This window comes from Macaca thibetana, chromosome 1, assembly GCF_024542745.1.
Source record: "Macaca thibetana thibetana isolate TM-01 chromosome 1, ASM2454274v1, whole genome shotgun sequence".
Lineage (NCBI taxonomy): Eukaryota > Metazoa > Chordata > Mammalia > Primates > Cercopithecidae > Macaca > Macaca thibetana.
In genome coordinates this window covers 138,908,267-138,933,163 of record NC_065578.1, presented here as the reverse complement: position 1 = coordinate 138,933,163, position 24,897 = coordinate 138,908,267, and the positions used below count along the sequence as shown (strand labels likewise).

At 40.7% G+C, this 24,897-nt stretch overlaps 2 protein-coding genes, 1 long non-coding RNA gene and 1 other non-coding gene across 8 annotated transcripts in view; 3 read left to right on the top strand and 1 right to left on the bottom strand.

Moving 5' to 3' along the window:
• LOC126937498 (uncharacterized) overlaps positions 1 to 24,897 on the top strand; it is a 141,531-nt gene that overhangs the window by 46,474 nt on the left and 70,160 nt on the right. The window lies entirely within an intron of this gene.
• CNIH4 (cornichon family AMPA receptor auxiliary protein 4) overlaps positions 1 to 24,897 on the top strand; it is a 728,363-nt gene that overhangs the window by 636,770 nt on the left and 66,696 nt on the right. The window lies entirely within an intron of this gene.
• Positions 1 to 24,897, bottom strand: part of NVL (nuclear VCP like) — a 106,292-nt gene that overhangs the window by 67,827 nt on the left and 13,568 nt on the right. For 3 of the 5 annotated variants that reach the window (XM_050760695.1, XM_050760703.1, XM_050760699.1), the window contains 8 exons: positions 18,911 to 18,968; positions 15,540 to 15,812; positions 12,627 to 12,759; positions 11,991 to 12,067; positions 10,921 to 11,055; positions 7,790 to 7,891; positions 3,690 to 3,807; positions 1,739 to 1,883 (listed from right to left, as the gene is read on the bottom strand). In XM_050760695.1, coding sequence (XP_050616652.1) covers positions 1,739 to 1,883; positions 3,690 to 3,807; positions 7,790 to 7,891; positions 10,921 to 11,055; positions 11,991 to 12,067; positions 12,627 to 12,759; positions 15,540 to 15,812; positions 18,911 to 18,968 — 1,041 coding nt within the window. Of the gene's footprint in view, positions 1 to 1,738; positions 1,884 to 3,689; positions 3,808 to 7,789; positions 7,892 to 8,924; positions 9,006 to 10,920; positions 11,056 to 11,990; positions 12,068 to 12,626; positions 12,760 to 15,539; positions 15,813 to 18,910; positions 18,969 to 24,897 lie in introns of all 5 variants that reach the window. The other 2 variants (XM_050760706.1, XM_050760697.1) reach the window with 2 other exon arrangements.
• LOC126944615 (U6 spliceosomal RNA) lies at positions 12,973 to 13,079 on the top strand. Its single transcript, XR_007722132.1, has one exon. It is a non-coding gene; the product is annotated as a U6 spliceosomal RNA (small nuclear RNA).

Sequence of the window (24,897 nt, the reverse complement as noted above, 5' to 3'; positions counted from 1 at the left end):
ATAATAATAAAAGAGACAGATATCAATAGCTACCTTATTTTAAAAAATTCTATGTGTCAGATATTGTGCAAAAAATTCTATGTGTCAGATATTGTGCTAGGTTATGTTAATTCAATACTCACAGGAAGCCTTTAATCACTTTACAGATAAAGTTATTACTGTTATTATTACTGCATTATAGATAAATATTACTGCATTACAGATAAATAAACTAAAGCTTGGAAATGTTAAAAACATTGGACAAGGACCAAGGATAACAGGAGGCAGAGGTGGAATAATTTTCCTTCGCTGACTCAAAGTTTGGGCATCTATTCATTGCCTCTGCACCCCAATCCCGCCCAGGTCTGGCCTTTTTCCCTCACTTACTTACTCACACCCTGGACCTCATCATCACCTGGATCTGGCCCCTGTCTGAGATCACAATCTCACACGCGGCATTCTGCCCAGTCTCACATGTCTGAGCTTATATGTGCTATTACTCCCGCACTGTTCCTGGACCTCACCAAGATCTTCATCTTCAGTTCACCCCTTCCTCATTAAATACTCCTTTTTTTTTTTGAGACAGGGTTTTGCTGTGTCACCCAGGCTGGATGGAGTGCAGTGGCGTGACATCAGCTCACTGCAACCTCCACCTCCCAGGCAATTCCCCTGCCTCAGTCTCCTGAGTAGCTGGGATTACGGGCATGCACCACCACGCCCAGCTAATTTTTGTGTATTTTTAGTAGAGACGGGGTTTCACCATGTCGGCCAGGCTGGTCTCAAACTCCTGACCTCAGGTGATCCATCCGCCTCAGCCTCCCAAAGTGCTAGGATTATAGGTGTGAGCCACCACACCTGGCCTAATATTTCAGAACATTTCTTACCTCGATTTCCACTCTACCACCTCAACAGTGCTTCCTGAGATAGTCTTGCTTATGAAGTTATATTTCTGGTTATTGGTGGATGTTTATTTGCTCTATGGATATTATTCATTTGCTCAATTACTAGGAAAGGCTGGTGCTGCAGCAAACAGCTTTCAACTGTCTGGCCGCCATCTCATTACTGATAACAGGACCTGTGGTCTCAGACAGATTAGTGCAATAGGTGAAAGTATGGTACTCAGATTTAACCTGTATGTGGACCAAATGGCTCTGCTGTATTCTATAGCTCCAGACATTGCCACTAATCTGGTCAGCCAACTAAAGAATGCAAGCCATTGTTAGTAAGACCAGACAAATGAGTAGGGACACATAAGTCCATTATTACTTCTGAAAAACAATTATCCTACCGATGAGTAAATTGTTTTCTTCCCGTTTTTTACAGAGGTGGGTCCTCCCTTTGTCACCCAGGTTGGAGTGCAGAGGCACAATCATGACTTACTGCAGCCTCGAACTCCTGGGCTCAAGCAATCCTCCTGTGCTTCAGCCTCCTGACTAGCTAGGACTACAGGTTTGTGCACAGCTAATTTGATTTTTTGTAGAGACAGTGTCGCACTATGTTGCCCAGGCTCAAACTCCTGGTCTCAAGTGATCCTCCTGCCTCAGTCTCCCAAAATGTTGGGATTACAGGCCTGAGCCACTGCACCCAAGCATAAATCATTTTCTTAATGTGGGCTTATCCTTTTCCAAATCAACTTAATTGGTACAAAAAGAAAGTGAGAGAGAAAGAAAAGGCTACATGGTATTTCTCACCTCTTACTTTCAAACCATTCAGTTAAGATGACTTAGTGGCATACAAACTTCATTCTATAAGAATATACCTTTCTCTGGATGCTTCACCTGGGATACCTAGGCATATTTCTCGGTCGAACCTTCCTGCACGTCTCAAAGCAGGGTCTAATGAGTCTGGTCGATTAGTAGCTCCAATAACTAGCACCCGGGCTGTAGCAGCCACATTATTCAGATCTAGTAAGAGGCAGAGAAAGAGTGGTGAACAAAGCACTTGACACTGAGGGCAATAATGGTTACAGAAATCATTTCATGGTTAAAGAGAAAGTATTACAGATTTTGACAGTGACGTACATATAAAATCAACATTTATTAAATGTCAAATATGTAAAAGGTATGAGGAGGATAAATACAATACAAACTCTGTCCTCAGCAGTTCACAATCTATTGAGAAACATCGAGTGTGTAAATAAAAAAATGGCATCAGACAAATTTTGTGAAGTATAATAACAGATATAAACAAAGCACCATGGTAATACAAGAAAAGACATCATGAATTCCAACTGAGGAATAAGGGAGGGCTCATGGAGGCGGTAACATTTCAGAAAAGGCTTGAAGGGTAAATAGAATTTTAACAAGCAGATATATAGGTTAATGGAATTCTATGTAGAAGAAAGAGCATAAGTGAAAGCACAGAGGGTTGAGCATGCATGGCAAATCCATGCAAGGTGAGCAGGACAACAGGGAGGCTGGGGAGGATGCTGAAGTGTGTGGCTCAGAATAGACTGATAAAATTAATTCGAGCAGGGGAATATAAAATAGTCTTCAGCTGTTCGGGCTTAATCTAGGAATGTATTTCTAGGAACAGACAAAACTGAGGGCTTAAATCTTATCTTTCCTAAGTATTATTTCTCTCAACTGAACCAGGATTGAATAGCAGGGGGTCTGAGGTTACTTTCCCTCACAGGTAACAAGAAAGTAATAAGATGAAATCATAAGGAAATCATGAAATCATGTATAAATTTATACAGTGTGTTCTTTAGCCAGCAGGAAGCCATGAAAGCTTTTTCTCAGAATACAGGCCTCAAAGACATGACAAGAAAATTTTAGATAAAAATGAAACAGAATCCTGGCACTTTGGGAGGCTGAAGCAGAAAGACTAAGCTCAGGAGTTCAAGACCAGCCTGCGCAACATAGTGAGACTGTCTTTAAAAAAAAAAAAAATCCCAGGCACAGTGGCTCACACCTGTAATCCCAGCACTTTAGGAAGCTGAGGCCGGTGATCAACCTGCCTCATTTGACTAGAAATAAAAATATCACAAAAAGACCAGCCTGGCCAACATGGCAACACCCCGTCTCAAAAATCAGCCAGGTGTGGTGGCACGCACTTGTAATCCCAGTTACTCAGGAGGCTGAGGCAGGCTAATAGCTTGAACCCAGGAAGCAGAGGTTGCAGCGAGTTGAGATCGTGCCACTGCACTCAAGCCTGGGCAACAGAGAGAGACTCTGTCTCAAAAAAAAAAAAAAAAAAAAAAGCCAGGCATGGTGGTGCACACCTGTGGTCCCAGCTACTTGGGAGGCTTAAATGGGACGATCACTTCAGCCCAGGAGGTCAAGGCTGCAGTGAGCTGTGATTGTGCCACTGCATTCCAACCTGGGTGACAGAGCAATACTCTATCTCATCAATCAATCAATCCACTAATCAGAAGAAGCAGCAGCCTGCAACTTGGTAATGCAAGGAACATAAAATATATACTTCAAATTTTCTTGTATACACAAAACTATTTCTTTTTATTTATTTTTAGAGGTAGCATCTTGCTATGTTGCCCAGGCTGGCCTCAAACTACTAGGCTCAAGCAGTCCTCCTACCTTAGCCTCCCAAAGTGTTAGGATTACAGGCATGAGCCACTGTGCCCAGTATGACTTTTTTTTTTTACACTATTTGATATTTATTATTTGAATATTATTTTATATCTTCATGTATTAATTACACTATTTTTAAAAATTTATTCTCTTAAAATGAATTTATTATTTTAAACTAACCATCCATGCAGGTTAGGAGTTGGGCTACAATTCTTCGTTCCATATCTTTTGAAGCAACTTCTCTTTTGGGGGTAATAGCATCAATTTCATCAATGAAAATGATACATGGTGCATTTGACTAGAAATAAAAATATCACAAAAAGACAACCATAAATACATCCCCTATACTGAAGCACAGTTAAGCATAAACAGTTTTAAAAAAATCTTAAAGGTCAAGGATCATTTGCCAAAAGAATAACCCTAAAAAAGGCAGTTCACATGTATTACTTCTGATTTTTATCTGACTTAAGAGAACCAAGATGATTAAAAGTACACAGTAAGGGACCGCAGATAGGGTTACACATTTACAGTCTCTCCATCAATGCATGTTTTGTGATAAATCTATTGAAATTCTTTTGTAAATTAGATACATTTGCTACGCTATGAAACAGAAACAATGATTTTGGATAAGTATATGCACAGAAAAAAAAATTAAGACAACAAGTTTCTAAACTTTAAATTAGCAAAACCAAGCTTACTAGAAACTTTTTGAGGGTTTCTACCAACATAAGAATCTCCAAGCCTTTCTCTATAATTTGCTATAAGAGGAAATTGGAGAAGCACCAGAAGCTTTTAAAAAAATCTGTGAAAAATACACATAAAATTTACCATTCTAACCACTTTGGGTATATAGTTTAGTGGCATTAAATATTTCCAGACTGTTGTGTAAATGTCACCACTATCCATCTCCAGAAGTTTCCCAGCATCCACACTGAAAAGTACCAGAAGCTTATTTTAAAGGCTACACTGAATAAGGAAGGATGGTAAAGTTCTAATACATCAGTGTAAAGATCACCTCCAGTTTTTTGTTTTGTTTTGTTTTTAAGAAATAAACTAGATACGGTTCAGAAAGAATAAGTTAAGAGGTAAGGATCAGCTACCGAGAGTAGTCAAATTCATTGAGACAAAAAGTAGAATGGTGGTGGTGGCCAGGGACTGGTGGGAGAGAGGAATGGGGAGTTATTGTGTGGGAACATGAAGACGTTCTGGAAATGGATGTGGGTAATGATTACACAACAATATGAATGTACTTAATGCCACAGAACTGTACACTTAAAAATGTTTAAAATGGCCTTTTCAGTTGGAACTGCCATCTGCCAGTCATTAACCAAAATGATGAACACAAAGGGAAAGAGGAGAGGCACCTGATAGTTGTTCTCTAAGCCTTTCAGAAAACATGGAGCTGTTCCTTTGGCTATATATATGCAAATCTATAAGAAATGTGATATTGTAGGCCGGGCGCCATGGCTCACTCCTGTAATCCCAGCACTTTGGGAGGCCAAGGTGTATAGATCACCAGAGGTCAGGAGTTCAAGACCAGCCTGGCCAACATGGTGAAACCCCATCTCTACTAAACATACAAAAATTAGCCGGGCGTGGTGGTGCATGTCTGTAATCCCAGCTACTCGGGAGGTGGAGGCAGGAGAATTATTTGAGCCCGGAAGGCGGAGGTTACAGTGAGCTGAGATCACACCACTGCACTCCAGCCTGGGCAACAGAGAGAGACTCCATCTCAAAAAAAAAAAAAAAAAAAAAAAAAAAAAAAATTAGCTGGTGGGTAGTGCATGCCTGCAATCCCAGCTACTTGGGAGGCTGAGGCAAGAGAATTGCTTGAACCCAGGAAGCGGAGATTGCAGTGAGCCGAGACTCGTGCCACTGCACTCCAGCCTGGGCGACAGAACAAGACTCTGTCAGAAAGAAAAGGAAAAGGAAAAGAAAAGGAAGAAATGTGATACTGTAGACATCAAGGGAATGGGTACTGTTCAAAAAGGAATGTCCCACAAGTGTTACCAACGCAAAACTGGAAGAGTTTATAACGTTATCCAGCATGCTGCTGGCATTGTTGTAAAGAAGCAAGTCAAGGGCAAGATTCTTGCCAAGAAAATAATCAATGTATGAGAATCAATGTGCGTACTGAGCACATTAAGCACTCTCTCTAAGAGCCGAGATAGCTTTCCGAAACGTGTGGAGGAAAATGATCAGAAAAAAGAAACAAAAGGGAAAGCATCAGCGTGCTCCACCCAGAGAAGTGCACTCTGAGAATCAATGGGAAGGAGCCTGAGCTGCTGGAACCTCTTCCCTGTGAATTCATGGCATAATAGGTGTTAAAAAAATAAAAGACCTCTGGACTGTAAAAATGTTTCTCTTCATTGAGTAGAAGTGTAGTGTCCTCTCCCCCAAAGAAACACTTAAAGCAAATTTAAACTGTTGTCTTAATTCGTTGTGTAATGTCTTTACTATTAAAATTTAATGTATTTCTTGCTGAAAGATGTGAGGTGGCTTATTGTGCAACAGATTACTCAACTGGTTAGAAAACAGCCAGGTATGATTTATGAAGTATCTGTACTGGTTTGAAGATAGTCCCTCTAAATCATCATGGAAGAAATAAAATAATTTACAAAAACTTAAAAAAATGTTTAAAATGGTAAATTCTGTTATATATATTTTACCACAAAAAAGAGATAAGGATCAGTTAAAATGAAAAAAATTGAAGAAAATTATGTACAATCTAAATCATTTTACTCAGTTACTCAATGGTTAGGAGTGACAGTGATTATGCTAATTAAGGCTGTCAGCGTCGCTTAAGGCATCTCAAAACCATGGGAACCACCACATCTTAAAGGGAAAGATATTTAGCCTATCACTAGCTGGCTGTCTTCCCTAATCATCCTTATGACAATGTTTGCAAAAGATGCCTATGACTGCTAGATATATTACCCAGTTACAAAGGAGTAAAATTACAGGGGCCAAAAGCATCAGAAAACAAGCACATCAGTACTTGTCAGTGACCTGGAAAGCTGAATGGGGGAAAAAAAAAGAATAAATGATGGTCATCAGAATGTGGCCTAAAGAAAGCATAGTTTTCAAGCAAGTATCACTTGATTAGATTTTACCTTTTTGTTCTCTGATCCACATGCTTTACTGTACTCATTCTCATTAGGGAAGAGGGGACCAGGAAAAGCAGGGTGCTAGGCCACATATTTACTGAGCATCTACTGTAAGGTACTGTACTGGCTCAGTACTGGTTTAGTGAGAGGTTTAAACACAGAACTAACAACCTAAAGATGCCATTTGTCTCTTATCCTTATTTATCATGTTTACCATACACACAAAATTTACTACTTGTCTCTAGCTATGCATGCCAATTTAACAATGGAATCCACTGCGTTTTGGGAAACAGGTAGCACCTGAAAAAGTTCAGCTTTGCTCTGCACCCTGCCCTTTCCACCCTTTTCTCTTTATCCTCCTAGTGTTGCCCACAGCTTTTTCAATGTCAGCCCACACAATAACTAAGTAGATGGCCTACCCATTCTTGCTATTTAAAATTTTTTTTTTTCTCAATTCCTGCTTAAATATAATTTCTCTTCTAATTTCACACAGGCTTCTAGCAGTTGTATTGGATATTCATCAGCTACTATATATTGTCAGTGCTAATAATGACATAAAATTAAACTTTTCCCCATTTTTAAATTTTAAACACAGTGATATTTGTTCAAGTGTGAATAATATTACAGCTAATATTTACAGGGCTTGTGCTGTGTGCAAGGCACCATATCGAAGGTTTAATAAGAATTCTCTCATTTAATACTCTCAATAGCCACATGAGATTTGGATATTACTATTGCCCTAGTTTACTAGTCAGGAATGACAGAATTTACTCTGGCATTTTTATGGTTGCTTTTATAATATCCTAAATAACAATTTTTACATTGCTTACAAGTTTTTTTTTTTGGCCAAACTTAAGTTGAGGAAAGTAAAAGTGAGTGGAAAATATCATAAGGATAATATATTTTCAACATATAACTACAGTATGACAGCCCAGAATTTCTCACCAATTATATTTATGTTTGATTTCAAATGAAAAGGGTTATTTATCCAACAGTGGGTATCACTAAATCTACTTTAAATATTTAGCCATCATGCATAGCAAATTACCATGTTTATATTAATAAAAGAATGGCCAGTGAGTGGCTTAACAAATACTAGCATCAGAAAAAGCAGGATCTTTAATATAAGCTGGTAGCGTCTGACCACCTGGCATTAGTCATTAACTGACTCACCACAGCTTGCTCAAATAGTTCTCTCAGCTTCTGCTCAGACTCTCCGGATACTCCAGACACAATCTCTGGAGCAGCCACTTTCAAAATTGGCAGGTCAAGTTCCTATGCAGACACATAAAAGAATAACCAAATATTCAAATTTTAATGGCCCTACTTTTTCTTTATCCAGTCCCCTCAAATTTTTGAAATGGCTAGTTTCCTGAGGAACTTCATTTTTTTACGTTGGCTCAGTGAAAAACACTATTTGAAAATCAATGGTTCTGGCCGGGCACGGTGGCTCAGGCCTATAATCCCACTACTTTGGGAGGCGAGGTAGGCGGATCATCTGAGGTTGGGAGTTCGAGACCAGCCTGACCAACATGGAGAAACCACATCTTAATACTAAAAATACAAAAATTAGCCAGGCATGGTGGCGCATGCCTGTAATCCCAGCTACTCAGGAAGCCTGAGGCAGGAGAATTACATGAACCCAGGAGGCAGAGGTTGCGGTGAGCCAAGATCGCGCCATTGCACTCCAGCCTGTGCAACAAGAGCGAAACTCCATCTCAAAAAAAAAAAAAAAAAAAAAAAAATCAATGGTTTAATGCAAACATATTTAACTTGTTTTTATTTTATACATGTCACTATAAAATTATGTTCTCTTTTCTGAATAAAGGGTCTTGACTCTCAAGAGATATGTTACCCCCACTTATGGCTGACCCAAAGCAATTCTTGTTTTTTTTTTTTTTTTTTTTTGAGAGACTGTGTCTCACTATGTTGCCCAGGCTGGTCTCAAACTCCTAGCCTCAAGCAATCCTCCCACTTCAGCCTCCCAAAGTGCTGGGGTTACAGGAGTGACCATTCCTGGCCTATCAAAACAATTCCTACCCATCTGCTGAGATAATACAAGGGTTGTGACACAGATGTTTCCCACACATCCTGCCAGTATTTCTCCAAATCCTAACCCAGAGAGTAGCCAGTTGCTAGTCAGAGGAGTGAGACTCTTTAAGAAGAAGCTAGGTGTGGGGGCCCATGCCTGTAATCCCAGCACATTGAGAGGAGTTTGAGACCAGCCTGGGCAACACAGTGAGACCCCACCTCTACAAAAATAATAAATTAGCCAGGCATGCTGATGCATGCCTGCAGTCCCAGTTACCTGCGAGGCTGAGGCAGGAGGATCACTTGAGCCTGAGAAGTCAAGGCTGCAATGAGCTGTGATCGTGCCACTGCACTCAGCCTGGGCAACAGAGTGAAAATCTGTCTCAAGGGAAAAAAAAAAAGAGAGAGAAGAGATACTACTGTTCTCTCATTCTTGTGCTTATCTTAAAACTTCACTTCCTCAACCATACCTTCCTTGAACCCAACTCTAATTTGGGAATCCCAACATACCACATAGCATTTTGCACTTCTTGTCTTCCACTTATTATAGTTGTTATTACGTACAGCATTTATTTATATGAACGACTGTTTAATGTCTCTCTCATATTAGAACTAGGATTGTGGTACTTAACACTATATTCCAAAGTCTGGCATGCAGTAGTCATGTAATGGAATTATTCAACAAAAATGAAGCAAACCAATCAAGTCCCCCTTTACAAATGATTTTCTTTTACAGAACATTATTGTATTAGTGCTTGGTATAACATGCTATTTTTCTTTTTCTTTTTTTTTTTGAGATGGAGTCTCACTCTTGTTGCCCAGGCTGGAGTGCTGGCTCAACGCAACCTCCGCCTCCCTGGTTCAAGTGATTCTCCTGCCTTAGTCTCCGAGTAGCTGGGATTACAGGCTAATTTTGTATTTTTAGTAGAGATGGGGTTTCTCCATGTTGGTCAGACCGGTCTCAAATTCCCGACCTCAGATGATCCACACGCCTCAGCCTCCCAACGTGCTGGGATTACAGGCACGCGCCACTGCGCCTGGCAAGCATGCTATTTTTCTAATTGAAGTTACTCGGATATTTTACATTACTGTCCCCTACAGTTTCTGAAAAATCTGAGAGGGTTAAAATAAGATTGCTAACTTTTAATTTCACAAAGTAAGTGTCTATTATTACCATTTTAGAAATAATTATTTTAAAACTAAGAAGTATAAGAACATGACTCTAAATAGAAATTTTGAATAAATTTAGCTCTATGAAAAATAATATAACCCTAATTTTCTTATTTTACTGCTCCTAAGAACCACTGGGAGGGCAGGTGCTGTGGCCCATGCCTGTAATCCCAGCACTTTGGAAGACTGAGTCAGGAGGACTGCTTGAGGCCAGGAGTTTAAGACCAGCCTGGGCAACATAGTGGGATTCCATCTCTATAAAAAAAACAAAAACATTAGCTGGGCGTGGTGGTGTGTGTCTGTGGTTCCAGTTACTTGGGAGGCTGAGGTGGGAGGGCAACTTGAGCCTGGGAGGTTGAGGCTGTAGTGAGTCACGACTGCACCACTGCACTCCAACCTGGGCGACAGTGAAACTCTGTCTCAAAAAAATAAGTAAAATAAAGTAAGTATTGGGTTAAAGGGAAAGCAAAGTAACTAAAATGTAAGCTATGTGTTAATAAAAAGGTTTGTTTAAAACTATATTATTATGGCTGGGCGCGGTGGCTCACACCTGTAACCCTAGCACTTTGGGAGGCTGAGATGAGCGGATTGCCTGAGCTCAGGAGTTTGAGACCAGCCTGGGCAACAGGGTGAAACCCTGTCTCTAGTAAAATGTAATAAATTAGCCGGGCGTGGCGGCGTGTGCCTGTAATCCCAGCTACTGGGGAGGCTGAGACAGGAGAATTGCTTGAACCTGGGAGGCGGAGGTTGCAGTGAGCCAAGATCACGCCACTGCATTCCAGCCTGGGCAACAGAGTGAGAGTCCGTCTCCAAAAAAAAAAAAAAGAACTGTATTATTTTACTTTCTACCTAACTCTTGCCATATAAACAATTACATACATTAAAAAAAACAACAAAAAACCCTCAAGTTGCTCTGAGAAACAATAAACGAAATGAATAAATACTACAAATAATATCAGCATGATAACAAAGGGATCAGTTCCAGTAACTATGTTCTCTTCCTGAAGAATGCCATGTCTGGTTTACGTTGACCAAAGAGAAAAAACAAAAACAAATAATAACAACAAAAACAGCAAAAGCAAATAAGTGTCAGCAAGCCTCACCCCAGCAATTGCATGTGCAAGTAAAGTCTTCCCACAGCCTGGTGGCCCATGAAGGAGAACTCCACGAGGGGGCACGACGCCCAGGTGGTGGTACACCTCTGGGTGACGCATGTGTATGAGCATCTTGCAGACCTCCTAGCAGAGGATAAGCACAAAGACGTCTTTCAAGACAGAAGAATCAAAGTAGAATGAAATGTCCTATTTTTTGGAGCAGCAAAATGGAACAGATAGGTAGAATATACAATTTAGATTTAGATCAGAGTCTGAATCCTGGCTCTGGTACCTACTGTGTGATTTCAGCAATAACCTCTCTGAGGAGCTATTTCCTAAACTGTAACATTATGTACCTTGAGGATGCAATGCAAAGTTAAAGAGCATGGCCAATGAAAAAGAATAGGCATTAAAAATAAAGTTATCATTACGGCCGGGCGTGGTGGCTCATGCCTGTAATCCCAGCACTTTGGGAGGCCAAGGTGGGCAGATCACGAAGTCAGGAGATCGACACCATCCTGGCCAACATGGTGAAGCCCTGTCTCTACTAAAAATACAAAAATTAGCTGGGCATGGCGGCACGTGCCTGTAATCCCAGCTACTCAGGAGGCTGAGGCAAGAGAAATGCTTGAACCTGGAAGGCGGAGGTTGCAGTGAGCTGAGATCACGCCACTGCACTCCAGCCTGGTGACAGAGCTACACTCCTTCTCAAAAACAAAACAAAACAAAACAAAGCAAAAAAAAAAACCAAAAACAAAAAAAATAAAATAAAAAATAAATACAGTTACCATTACTATTAGTACTATTAAGACAATATTACTTATAAAGCATGGATCTTTAAAAAACATGGATCTTTACATATATATATATACTATAATCAAAATAATAGAAAAGTTCAAAATAGTATGCATCTTTTTTCCTGCAACGCCCTAAAGGGTACAGGTCAGGTTTGCCCTTCTCAATCTTCCCAGTTTCCTTTTCTATACTCAGATCATATTAGAAACAAAGAGGTAGGCTTTTTTTTCATAACTGATTAGTAATATATCCATTTGAGGTAAAATTTAGAAATTTGCACTAACTTTTAACGTCATATCATTGCCTCCCACATCTTCAAACTTCACATTGGAGATCTGGAATTCTAACCCCCTGGCTTTAGCTGGTAAACAAAAATGAGGAGATGAAAAGATTAATGGTTCAGTAGTAACTCATAATTATAGTGAATAGTCTTTAAGTAAACAAAGGTCCATTAAATATAGAAACATTTTCTGATAAACATTTCTGCACATAGAAGGTCCCTCAAGTTGGCCGGGCGCGGTGGCTCAAGCCTGTAATCCCAGCACTTTGGGAGGCCGAGGCGGGTGGATCACAAGGTCAGGAGATCGAGACTATCCTGGCTAACATGGTGAAACCCCGTCTCTACTAAAAATACAAAAAACTAGCCGGGCGTGGTGGCGGGCGCCTGTAGTCTCAGCTACTTGGGAGGCTGAGGCGGGAGAATGGCGTGAACCCGGGAGGCGGAGCTTGCAGTGAGCTGAGATCACGCCACTGCACTCCAGCCTGGGAGACACAGTGAGACTCTGTCTCAAAAAAAAAAAAAAAAAAAAAAAAAAAAAAAAAAAAAAAAAAAAGGTCCCTCAAGCAAAACAGCTTGGAACAGAATGATGTTTCTCTCACAGCAAACACGACCACTGCCACCAACAAGACTCACCCCTTACCTTTCTTTTGCAGGACAGCTTCAATTTCTCCATCTACTTCCTGAAGATCTTCTTTCTTCCTTTTGCTTCCTTTATTCTTTAGCCTGCCTTTCCGTTTCATATCACTCTCCAAAAGAGAAGAATCTTTTGAACCCTGAAAAGAAAATAAATTTAAATATACCATGCTTCAAATTCTATGCCAATAATTTTTTTATTTTTTAAAGAGGGGCATTGTAAAGAAAATTAATTCCTGCCCTAGCACTTTCACCTCTGTTAACTATTCCCAATCTCTTTGCTCAAAGATGCTGTCTATTGGTAATGTCCTTCTCCTCATGCCCTTAAAGCTCAATTTAAATCTTAACATTTGGTGCTGGCCTTGGCAGCACATACACTAAAATTGGAATGACACAAAGAAGATTAGCATGGTCCCTGTGCAAGGATGACAAGGAAATTTGTGAAGCATTCCATATGGGGGAAAAAAAGAAAAAAGAAATCTTAACATTTGAATGCCACTTCTTTTCCAGATTTTTTCAGTTAGAGGTTTTTGTTTTGTTTTGTTTTTTGAGACAGAGTTTCGCTCTTGTCACCCAGGCTGGAGTGCAACGGCGTGATCTCAGCTCACTGTAACCTCTGCCTCCTAGATTCAAACGTTTCTCCTGCCTCAGCCTCCCAAAAGTAGCTGAGACTACAAATGCCCACCACCACGCCTAGTTAATTTTTATATTATTAGTAGAGATGGGGTTTTGCCATGTTGGCCAGGCTGGTATCGAACTCCTGACCTCAGGTGATCTGCCCATCTCAGCCTCCCAAAGTGCTGGGATTATAGGCGTGAGACACACTGCAAGGCCCTCTTTCAGTTACATTTAACCTCGTCCTCACATTCCCAGGACACTGCATTTGCAACTATTATCAGTTAGCATAATCTGCCTTGTATGAGTGATTTACTTATCTCGGTCTGTCTCTCTGAATTGTGAGCTCCTTGATTAAGGACACTGATATTTGCCTTTTATTTCTCACTGAGTCTTCTACATAGTTGTCTTCATCTGACAGCTGATGATTCACTAAATTAAATATGACTATAGAGCTGCTTTGACAGTCATAACAAATTCAGCCAAGCACACTGGGACACACCTGTAGCCCCAGCTACTTCAGAGGCAGAAGGACCACTTGAGTTCAGGGTTTCGAGGCTATAATGTTCTGTGATCATGCCTGCGAAAAGTGACTGCACTCCAGCCTGGGCAATGCAGCAATACTCCAACTCTTAAAAAAAATTTTTTTTTTTTTGAGATGGGGTCTTGTTCTGTCGCCCAGGCTGGAGTGCAGTGGCACGAACTCAGCTCACTGCAAGCTCCGCCTCTCGGGTTTACGCCATTCTCCTGCCTCAGCCTCCTAATACTTTTTGTATTTTTAGTAGAGATGGGGTTTCACCATGTTAGCCAGGATAGTCTCAATCTCCAGACCTTGTGATCCGCCCGCCTCGGCTTTCCAAAGTGCTGGGATTACAGGTGTGAGCCACCACACCCAGCCAAAAAAATTTTTTTAAAGTATAATTCAGGCTGAGGTGGGTGGATCACTTGAGCTCAGAAGTTCAAGACCAGCCTGAGCAACATGGCCAAACCCCATCTCTACAAAAAATACAAAACTTAGCCAGGTGTGGTGGTGGGCACCTGTAGTCCCAGCTACTTGGAAGGCTGAGGTGGGAGGATGGCTTATGCCCAGGAGGTGGAGGTTACAGTGATTTGTGATCATGCCACTGTACCATGTCAGCCTGGGTGACAAGGCAGACCACATCTCAAACCAAAAAAAGTAATTCAGCATTAAGACTCGAGTTCTTGCCCACCATAACAATGTTCTCTACAGATGGATGACACAGATAATTAAAGCAAAGAGATTTGGACAGGCCTATTAATAAATCAAAAGGGGAAAGGTTCTGCCAAATCAAAGGGCTTGGTTCTTAGAAACCAGTTGAAGCATCATTGTCCATGAGGAATATGTGAGCCACATATGAAATTCATTTAATAATCTATTTTACTTAACCCAGTATATCCAAAATATTATCATCTCAACAGTCAATATAAAAAATTATTAATGAGATGTTTTACATTCTATATTTTTTAGTAAGTCTTCAAAGTCTAATGTACACTTTAAGTTAATAGCACATCTCAATTTGGACACTAAATTTTCACGGGAAACACTTGATTTGTACTTAGAGTTTGTAAAATTTACAGCTGAGGAAATAGATTCACATACCTAACAGGGTGGTAGGAGACGAAACTGAAGAGAAAGCCAGGCAGCCAAATCATGAAAGACTTTAGTGGCTGTCACAGGCCTTTGGATTTGAGACTGAATGAAGCCACTGGAGGGTTTTAAATAAAGAATGATAATATGTGATGGCTCATGCCAATAATCCCAGAACTTTGGGAGTCTGAGGTGGGTGGATCACTTGACCCCAAGAGTTCAAGACCAGCCTGGGCAACACAGCAAAACTCCATCTCTAGAAAAGATATAAAAGTGAGCTAGGTGTGGTGGCGCACGCCGGTAGCCCTAGTTACATAGGAGGCTGAGGTCGCGGACGGCTTGAGCCCAGAAGGCAGAGGTTACAGTAAGCCAAGATCACATCACTGCACTCCAGTCTTGGTGACAGAGCCAGATCCAGTCTCAAAAAAAATAAAGCTATCTCAGTGTGAAGAATAAACTAGGGGAACAAGAAAGGACACAGACTCCAGCTGGAAGGCTGTTTCAATAATTAAGTCAAGAACAAGAAAAGGCTTAGACTAGGATAGAAAGAATGGCAAGTAGTGCGATGTGATCAAATTCTCCATATATTTCAAAGTTCTTATGTTTTCCACAAAGCACAAGTATCTGCTCGATATTCAATTAAAAGGTCAAAATGTACTTCGATGATATGGGGCTAAAATTTCATTATAAAAATACCTGTATCTCAGTTATTGACTTCTTAGGATCACTTTTCTCATCTGATAGGTCCAAGAAAAAACTGTCCTTCTTTCCACTTGGGGTTTTGTCAATAAACCATCCTCCCTCAGAATCTTTGGCAGGGGTCTTCAAGGGAACGGAGCCTGTTTTGGAACTTATCTGTGGTGTTGAAGAGGTGGTTTCTCTTTGCTCCATCTCAGGAGTATTTGAAACAGAATCAGGATTTCCTTTTCGATACAAAGACAACAGGGAACTGTTCATGTGATTTGCTGACTGGCAGAAACATAAAACAAAAGTTTAGCATAAATTACTCAACAGGTACTCATAAAAGTTGTACTGCCTATAGTAATGTTTTCTTTATTTTTTTACCAACTTCTCTCAGAACATTTATAATCAGAATATATAGGTGTTAGGCTGGGCACAGTGGCTCATGCCTGTAATCCCAGCACTTTGGGAGGCCGAGGTGGGCAGATCACTTGAGGTCAGGAGTTCAAGATCAGCCTAGCCAACATGGTGAAACACCGTCTCTACTAGAAATACAAAAATTAGCTGGGCGCAGTGGCAGGCACCTGTAATCCCAGCTACTTGGGAGGCTAAGACAGGAGAATCACTTGAACCTGGCAGGCAGAAGTTGCGGTGAGCCGAGATTGCGCCACTGCACTCCAGCCTGGGTGACAGAGTGAGACTCCACCTCAATAAGATGACTTGCAAACAAGCATTTACTATTCAAAAAGACTTCATTCCAATGGCAAACCAATTCATAATTGGTGGTTAAATAAAATAAGTAAGCATGGTTGCTTCTAAAAAAATACACTAGAGAAGTATGAAAATGAGCTGGTTGCCAATGAGAGTCACTATTATTACATTAAATCAAAATTGGGGCTGGCCGTGGTGGCTCATGCCCTGTAATCCCAACACTTTGGGAGGCCAAACTGGGAAAACTGCTTGAGGCCTGGAGTTCGAGACTATCCTGGGCAACATAGCGAGATCCTGTCTCTACAAAAAATTTAAAATTTACCCAGACATGGTGGCACATGTCTGTTATCCTAGCTACTTGGGAGGCTGAGGTAGGAGGACAACTTGAGCCCAAGAGTTTGAGGTTGCAGTGAGCTAGGACCATGCCACTGTACTCCAGCCTGGGTGACAGAGCGAGACCCTGTCCCCACAAAAATTGGATCAAATATTTTGATAATAAATTCAAAACTGATATACCAAGGGAAAAAATAAAGAGCAAATTATAAATAATTTGACAAACAGTTGGCCCTCTATATCCAAGGGTTCTGCATCCAGGGATTCAATGAACCTCAATCGAAAATATTTGGGAAATAAAAAGCAATAAAAAAATACACCAGTAAAAATAATACAAATATTAAGAAATACAGTGTAGGCTGGGCATGGTGGCTCACGTTTGTAATCCCAGCACTTTGGGAGGCCAAGGTGGGTGGATCACTTAAGGCCAGGAGTTCAAGACCAGCCTGGTCAACATGGTGAAACCCCATCTCTACTAAAAACACCAAAAATTAGCTAGGTGTGGTGGTGCATGCCTGTAATCTCAGCTACTCAGGAGGCTGAGGCATGAGAATCACTTGAACTTGGGAGGCAGAGAGTGCAGTGAGCCAAGATGACGCGACATCTTTTTGGGCGACAAAGTGAGACCCTGCCTGTAATCCCAGCTACTCAGCAGGCTGAGTCAGGAGAATTGCTTGAGCCTGGGAGGCAGAGGTTGCAGTGAGCTGAGATTGCACCACTGCACTCCAGCTTGGGCAACAGAGTGAGACTCCCTTTCAAAAAAAAAAAAAAGAAAGAAATAGTGTAAAAACTACTTACATCTTATTTACATTGTATTAGGCATTATAAGTAATCCAGAGATAATTTAAAGTATACAAGAGGATGTATATAAGGTTATATGCAAACATGATGCCATTTTACATAAGGGACCTGAACATTTGCAGGTATTCATGTGGGGCCCTAGGGCCAATCCCCCATGGAGGGTGAGGGCTGACTATATTATCTCCATATTCTCCTTTAATCAAGCCTCTTCATTAGTAATGCCATCTCCTTGACAAAAAGTATATCCCTTTTTCCATTTTTACTATTAATTACTCTATTCTTGTCTGCCCTTATTTCTAGCTATCCTCTTCCCTTCTTTTTCCTTGTATAACTGACTTATAACACAAATACTGGAAGGATGGTTAATCCATCACCAATATTGAACACAGAAAGTGTTCAATTATTTATTGATGAAGATGTCTAAAGTCTCTTATTCTATTCCCTGTCCTTCCTCTCTCCTTCCCTTTAGCCCTAATCCTTTTCTTTCTCTCCCTCTTTCTTCCCTTCTCTTCTCTCTCTCTCTTTTGCCATAAGGTCTGTCACCCAGGCTGAAGTAGAATGGCACAATCATAGCTCACTGTAGCCTCAAACTCCTGGGCTCAAGCAATCCTCCAGCATCAGCCTCCTGAGTAGCTGGGACTATGGGTGTATGCCACCAGACCCAGCTAATTTTTGTTTGTATTTTGTAGAGACAGAGTCTTGCTGTGTTGCCCAAGCTGGTCTTGAACCCCTGGTTTCAAGTGATTTTCCTGCCTCAGCCTCCCAAAGTGCTGGGATTACAGATGTGAGCCATAGCACCTGGCCTTTTATTCTATTTCTTACTAATTTTTTTTTTTTTTTGAGACAGGATCTGGTTTTGTTGCTCAGGCTGGAGTGCAGTGGTGCAATCCCAGCTCACTGCAACCTCTGCCTCCTGGGCTTAAGTGATCCTCCCACCTCAGCTTCCTGAGGAGCTGGGACTGAAGGCATTACACCTGGCTAATTTCGGGAGTTTTTTTTGGGAGAGATGGGGTTCTGCCATGGCTGGTCTCGAACTCCTCAGCTCAAGTGATCCACCCTCCTTGGCCTTTCAAAGTGCTAGGATTACAGGTGTGAGCCACGACAGCTAACCTTTTAAAAGACAGGGTCTCACTCTGTCACCCAGGCTGGAGTAAAGTGGCACAATCACAGCTCACTGCAGCTCACTGCAGCCTCAACCTCCTGGGCTCAAGTGATTCTCCCATTTCAGCCCCTCTAGGTAGCTGGGATCACAGGTGCATGCCACCATGCCCGGCAAATTTTTGTATTTTTTATGGAGACAAGGTTTCACCATGTTGGCCAGGCTTATTTTTTGGTACTTTTTATACAGACAGGGTTTTGCCATGTAGGCCAGGATGGTATCAAACTCCTGGGTTCAAGTGATCTGCATGCCTCAGCCTCCAAAAGTGCTGGGATTAGAGGTGTGAGTCACCATGCCCAGCTCTTACTGAGTTTTTCAAAGGAGGTATCATAACGACTAAAAAAGAAAAAATCAAAGTGGACCCACTAAATGTTTGGCTTACCTGTGGATCTGGGTAGTCTTCCATACTTGAATCATCATCAGAATAGCTTTCAGTATACCTCAGTAAAAAGAGGGAAAAATGTTTTAAAGACTTTCTCTCCCATATCCTAAAAAAATGATTACCCAAAACAAGTAAATATATTCAGGCAAACGATTATGGTGGTTAAGAGTCCAAACTCTGGAATCAGAGAAACTAGGATTCAAAATCCAACTTAACCAGTTATTACTTAACCTCTCTAAGCATCAGCTTCCTTATCTATAAAACGGAGATTTAATAAGTAATGTCTATCTCCCAGAGTTATCAAAGGATTAAATAAATGCTTGCAAAGTCCTTATGCATTTACAATATATAATAAATGCAAAATAAATTATAGTTATATTTATCCTAGCAATAAATAAAAGATACAAATTCCATCAGGCCCAAGGGTCTCATTTGGGGATATCAGATTCAGGTAGAGGAAATACTTCAGCAACCTATAATTAAGCACTCTGAGTAACAAATTCACAAAGTCAACATAACCAAACCATGTAACCAAATACAACTTCTCCAAGACTGTTCATCAGGGATGAAGGAGCAAATAAATTTCCTGTATCAAAAAAGAACTATAAATCCTAATAAACTACAAGCTGAGAATGTAGTCTTAATTAATTATAACTGAAAGTTGTTATCTAATAGCTTCAAGTAACTTTAGGACTCTACTAGTATTTAAAACTTCTTCGGAAATTATTTAAATAGGCCCGGCGCAGTGGCTCACGCCTGTAATCCCAGCACTTTGGGAGGCCGAGGCGGGTGGATTACCTGAGGTCAGGAGTTCACAGAGAGCAGTCTGGTCAACATGGTGAAACCCTGTCTCTACTAAAAATACAAAACTCAGCCAGGTGTGGTGGCACATCCCAGCTACTTGGGAGGCTGAGGCAGGAGAATTGCTTGAGCCCAGGGTATGGAGGTTGCAGTGAGCCAAGATCGTGCCACTGTGCTCCAGCCTGCCTGACAGTATGATACTCTGTCTCAAAAAAAAAAAGAAAATTATTTAAATAAGAAAAGGACTTTTTTTTTTTTTTGTAGAAAGCTTCATATGAATGCAATGAAATGCTGTTATAATTAAGACATTAAGATACAAATTATAGCCTGGGCAACCAAGGGAGACTGTGTCTCTACAAAAAAATTAAAAAATTAGCTGGGCATGCTGGTGCACACCTGTAGTCCCAGCTACTTACGAGGCTGAGGTGGGAGGATCATTTGGGCCTGGGACATCAAGACTGCGGTGAGCCATGATTGTGCCAGTGCACTGAAGCCTGGGTGACAGAGCAAGACCCTGTCTCAAAAAAAAAAAAAAAAAAAAAAAAAAAAAACCCCAGCAAATTCTATGTTCATTAAAATTAATCAGTATTACTTGGGAGCAATTCTAATCAATGTAAATAAGGTATATCATTCAACTATTTGGGAAAAAAAAAAAAAGTTTTGCCTTACAACTTATGCCCTAAAAAAAGAAAAAAAATTCCAAGTGGATTAAAGAGTTAAACATCATAAAGAAAGAAGAAAAAAGTGTAAGTAATTATTTACACACTCTTGTGAGAGAGGTCTTTCTAAGCATATCAGCATAAACCAAAACGAAAAAGACTGAGAGATTTGACTATGTAAAAATGCAAAACTTCTCTAATCAAAAGACGGTGCAAACAAAAATTAAAAGGGAAGGCCGGGCGCGGTGGCTCAAGCCTGTAATCCCAGCACTTTGGGAGGCCGAGACGGGCGGATCACGAGGTCAGGAGATCGAGACCATCCTGGCTAACACGGTGAAACCCTGTCTCTACTAAAAAATACAAAAAAAAAAACTAGCCGGGCGAGGTGGCGGGCGCTTGTAGTCCCAGCTACTCGGGAGGCTGAGGCAGGAGAATGGCGTGAACCCGGGAGGCGGAGCTTGCAGTGAGCTGAGGTCCGGCCACTGCACTCCAGCCTGGGCGACAGAGCGAGACTCCGTCTCAAAAAAAAAAAAAAAAAAAAAAAAAAAAAAAAAAAAAAAAAAAAATTAAAAGGGAAGTGGCAACATGGGGAAAGCAGTTGTAATACATATAAAAAGAAGTATATTTTATGCAAAACACTCCAACAACTAATAAGGAAAATTCAAATACCTCTCAAATGAAATAGAAAAAAACCCATAAAGCAAGCCATTCACAAAACAAATATGAAATAACAAAAAACCTAACCTCAGTAATTATAAAATTACAAAGAAAAATATGATCAAGGCCAGGAGCAGTGGCTCAAGCCTGTGATCCCAGAACTCTGGGAGGCCGAGGTGGGCGGATTGCCTGACGTCAGGAGTTCGAGACCAGCCTGGCCAACATGATGAAACCCTCTCTCCACTAAAAATACAAAAACTGGCCAGGAGTGGTGGTGGACGCCTGTAGTCCCAACTACTCAGGAGGCTGAGGCAGGAGAATTGCTTGAACTTGGGAGGCAGAGGATGCAGTGAGCCGAGATCGCACCACTGGACTCCAGCCTGGGTGACAGAGCAAGACTCCGTCTCAAAAAAAGAAAAAAAAAAAAGATCAATATTTGGCCTACAAAAACAGCAAAGATAAATTATAGTATAACTAAGATTGCAGGGATGCAGAGAAATGTGCCCTTTATACAAAGTTGTTGGGAACATAAACTGAGGCAACATTTTTAGGAAGGTAAGTCCAAATGCATGAGAAATCTCAAAAATATCAATCTTTGAGAAATTCCACCTCAAAAATTCAACATAAAAAAGTGATGTGGGCCGGGCGCGGCAGCTCACGCCTGTAATCCCAGCACTTTGGGAGGCCGAGGCGGGCGGATCACAAGGTCAGGAGATCGAGATCATCCTGGCTAACACGGTGAAACCCCGACTCTACTAAAAATAGAAAAATTAGCCGGGAGTGATGGCGGGCGCCTGTAGTCCCAGCTATTCGGGAGGCTGAGTCAGGAGAATGGCGTGAGCCCGGGAAGCGGAGCTTGCAGTAAGCCGAGATCACACCACTGCACTCCAGCCTGGGCCACAGAACCAGACTCCATCTCAAAAAAAAAAAAAAAGTGATGTGTACAAAGAGATATGCAGTGAAGAGTTATTTATTATGCAACAGTGTAACACAAACAAATACTCATGAATATGGAACTGAAGAAAATTATGCTAAATCTAAATGAAAAAGGCTGAGCTACAAACAGTAAAATGGGGCTATCACCCCAAATCCTATAGACATTAAAAGGATGACAAGAGAATATTGCAGAAGCATTATGCCAACAAATTCCACACCTGAGAGAAAATGAACAAATGATTTAAAAATACAATTTATCACAATTGACATAAGGAGAGATGTAAAGAAGAGCCGTATATCTAGCAAAATTACAATTTATCAAAATCCTTCAGAAAAAGAAGACTCTGGGGAAGTTGATTCTAGGCCTAGAAAAACTGTGGGTGAACACTAATAAATATTCAAAAAAGAATTTCCATAATTTGTTTTCATAAAATAGAGAACAAAAGAATATTTTCCCACTAATATCATGAGGCCGGTGTAACCCTAACACCAAAACATGACAGACATTCCAAAAATGAGCAAAAGAAAATTCGGACCAATATGACATACAAATGCAAACATCTGTAGAAAAAGATTAGTAAACTGAATCCAATTAATACCCTTTTTTTCCGAAAATTAGCCGGGCATGGTGGCAGGTGCCTGTAATCCCAGCTACTCAGGAGGCTGAGGCAGGAGAATGGCTTAAACCCGAGAGGCAGTGGTTGCAGTGAGCCAAGATCACACTATTGCACTCCAGCCTGGGCAACAAGAGTGAGACTCCATCTCAAGAAAACAACATCAAACAAATACTCTTTTTCTTTTTTTTTTTTTTTTTTCTTCAGAGACTAGACATTCTGTCACCCAGGCTGGAGTGCAGTGGCATAATTATAGCTCATTGTAACCTTCAACTCCGGGTCTCAAGCAATCCTCCTACCTCAGCTACCAAAGAAGCTGGGATAGAATCATGCACCGCCATGCCTGGCTAATTTTTAAATTTTCTGTAGACAGAGTCTCGCTATGTTGCTCAGGCTGCCAACAATACATTAAAAAGATAACATATCAGGACCAAGTAGTGTTTATCCCCGGAATGCAAGATTGGCTTAATACTGGGAACCAATGTAATTCACCAAATTAATAGACTAAAGGGGAAAGGCCATAATGATGTTTCAACAGATACAGAAAAGCATTTGACAAATGCAGTATCTATTCATGACAAAAATTCTCAGCAAACTAGGAATATTAGGAAACTTCCTCAATCTGACAAAGGACATCTACAAAAAAACCTAAAGCTAATGTCATATTTACAGTGAAATACTACTGAAAATTAAACACTGACCATACCAAATATTAGCAATTTGTGGAAAGAGTAGAATTCTTATAAACTGCTAATGTAAAAGTAAAATGGTACAAATACATTGGAAAATAGTTTGGCAATTTCTTAAATATGCATCTATCACATGACCCAGCTATTCCAATCTTACATATTTAATAAAGGAAATGAAAATACTGTCCACATAAAGACCTGGACATAAATGTTCATCGCAGCTTAATTTGTAATAGCCAGAAACTGGAAACAAACCAACTGACCAACAAGAGATAAACAGATAGGTCAGGCAAGGTGGTTCACACCTGTAATCCCAGCACTCTGGGAGTCTGAGGCAAGAGAATTGCTTGAGCCCAGTGGTATGAGAGCAGCCTGGAAACATAGTGAGACCCCTGTTTCTACAAAAAATTAGAAAATTAACTGGGCATGGTAGCATGCACCTGTATGGGAGAATCGCTTGAGCCCAGGAGGTAGAGGCTGCAGTGAGTTGTGATATGCCACTCCACTACATTCCAGCCTGGGCAACAAAGTGAGACCCTGTCTCAAAAAAAACAAAAACAAAAAAAACAGATAAACAGATAAAATAATTGTGGCGTGTCCACACATACTCATCAATAAAAAGCAATGAACTATTGATACACACAACATTGATAAACCTCAAAATCATTATGCTAAGTGAAAGAATGAAAGAATCCAGACTTTAAAAGTATGATTCCAAATAAAATTCTACAAAATGCAACGTAACACACAGTGACAGAAAGCAAATCAATGCTTGCCTAAAGCTGGGTGCTATGGCTCACATCTATAATCCCGACACTTTGGGAGGCTGAAGCAGGCAGACTGCTTGAGCCCAGAAGTTCAAGACCAACCTGGGCAACATGGCAAAACCCCGTTTCTACAAAAAATTAGCTAGGTGTGGTAGCATGTGCCTACAGCTACTTCGGAGGCTGAAGTAGAAGAATCAAGTAACCTGGGAAGTCAAGGCTGCAATGAGCTGTGATCGAACTCCAGCCTGGGTGACAGAGTAAAACACTATCTCAAAAAAAAAAAAAAAAAAAAAAAAAAAAAAGAAAAAAGTTTGCCTAGAAACAGGGGTGGAGGGAGAAATGAATTGCAAAGGGGAACAAGAAGACTTTTGATATTTATGGAAAGGTTCAGTATCTTGCTTATGGTGATAGTTCAATGAGTATATACCTACGTCAAAACTTAACAAATTGTACACTTTAAAAACGTAGAGCTTGGCCGGGTGGGCGCAATGGCTCATGCCTGTAATCCCAGCACTTTGGGAGGCCTAGGTGGGTTGATCACTAGATGTTAGGAGTTTGAGACCAGCCTGGCCAACATGGTGAAACCCCGTCTCTACCAAAAATATAAAAAAGTAGCCGGGTGTGGTGGCACATGACTGTAACCCTAGCTACTTGGGCGGTTAAGGCAGGAGAATCACTTGAATCCAGGAGGCGGAGGTTGCAGAGAGCTGAGATCGTGCCACCGCACTCCAGCCTGGGTGACAGAGTGAGACTTAATCTCAAAAAAAAAAAAAAAAAAAAAAAAAAAAGTAGAGCTTACTGATGTCAATTATACCTCATTAAAGATATTTTTAAAACTCTCAATACTATTTCTTAAACAAAATT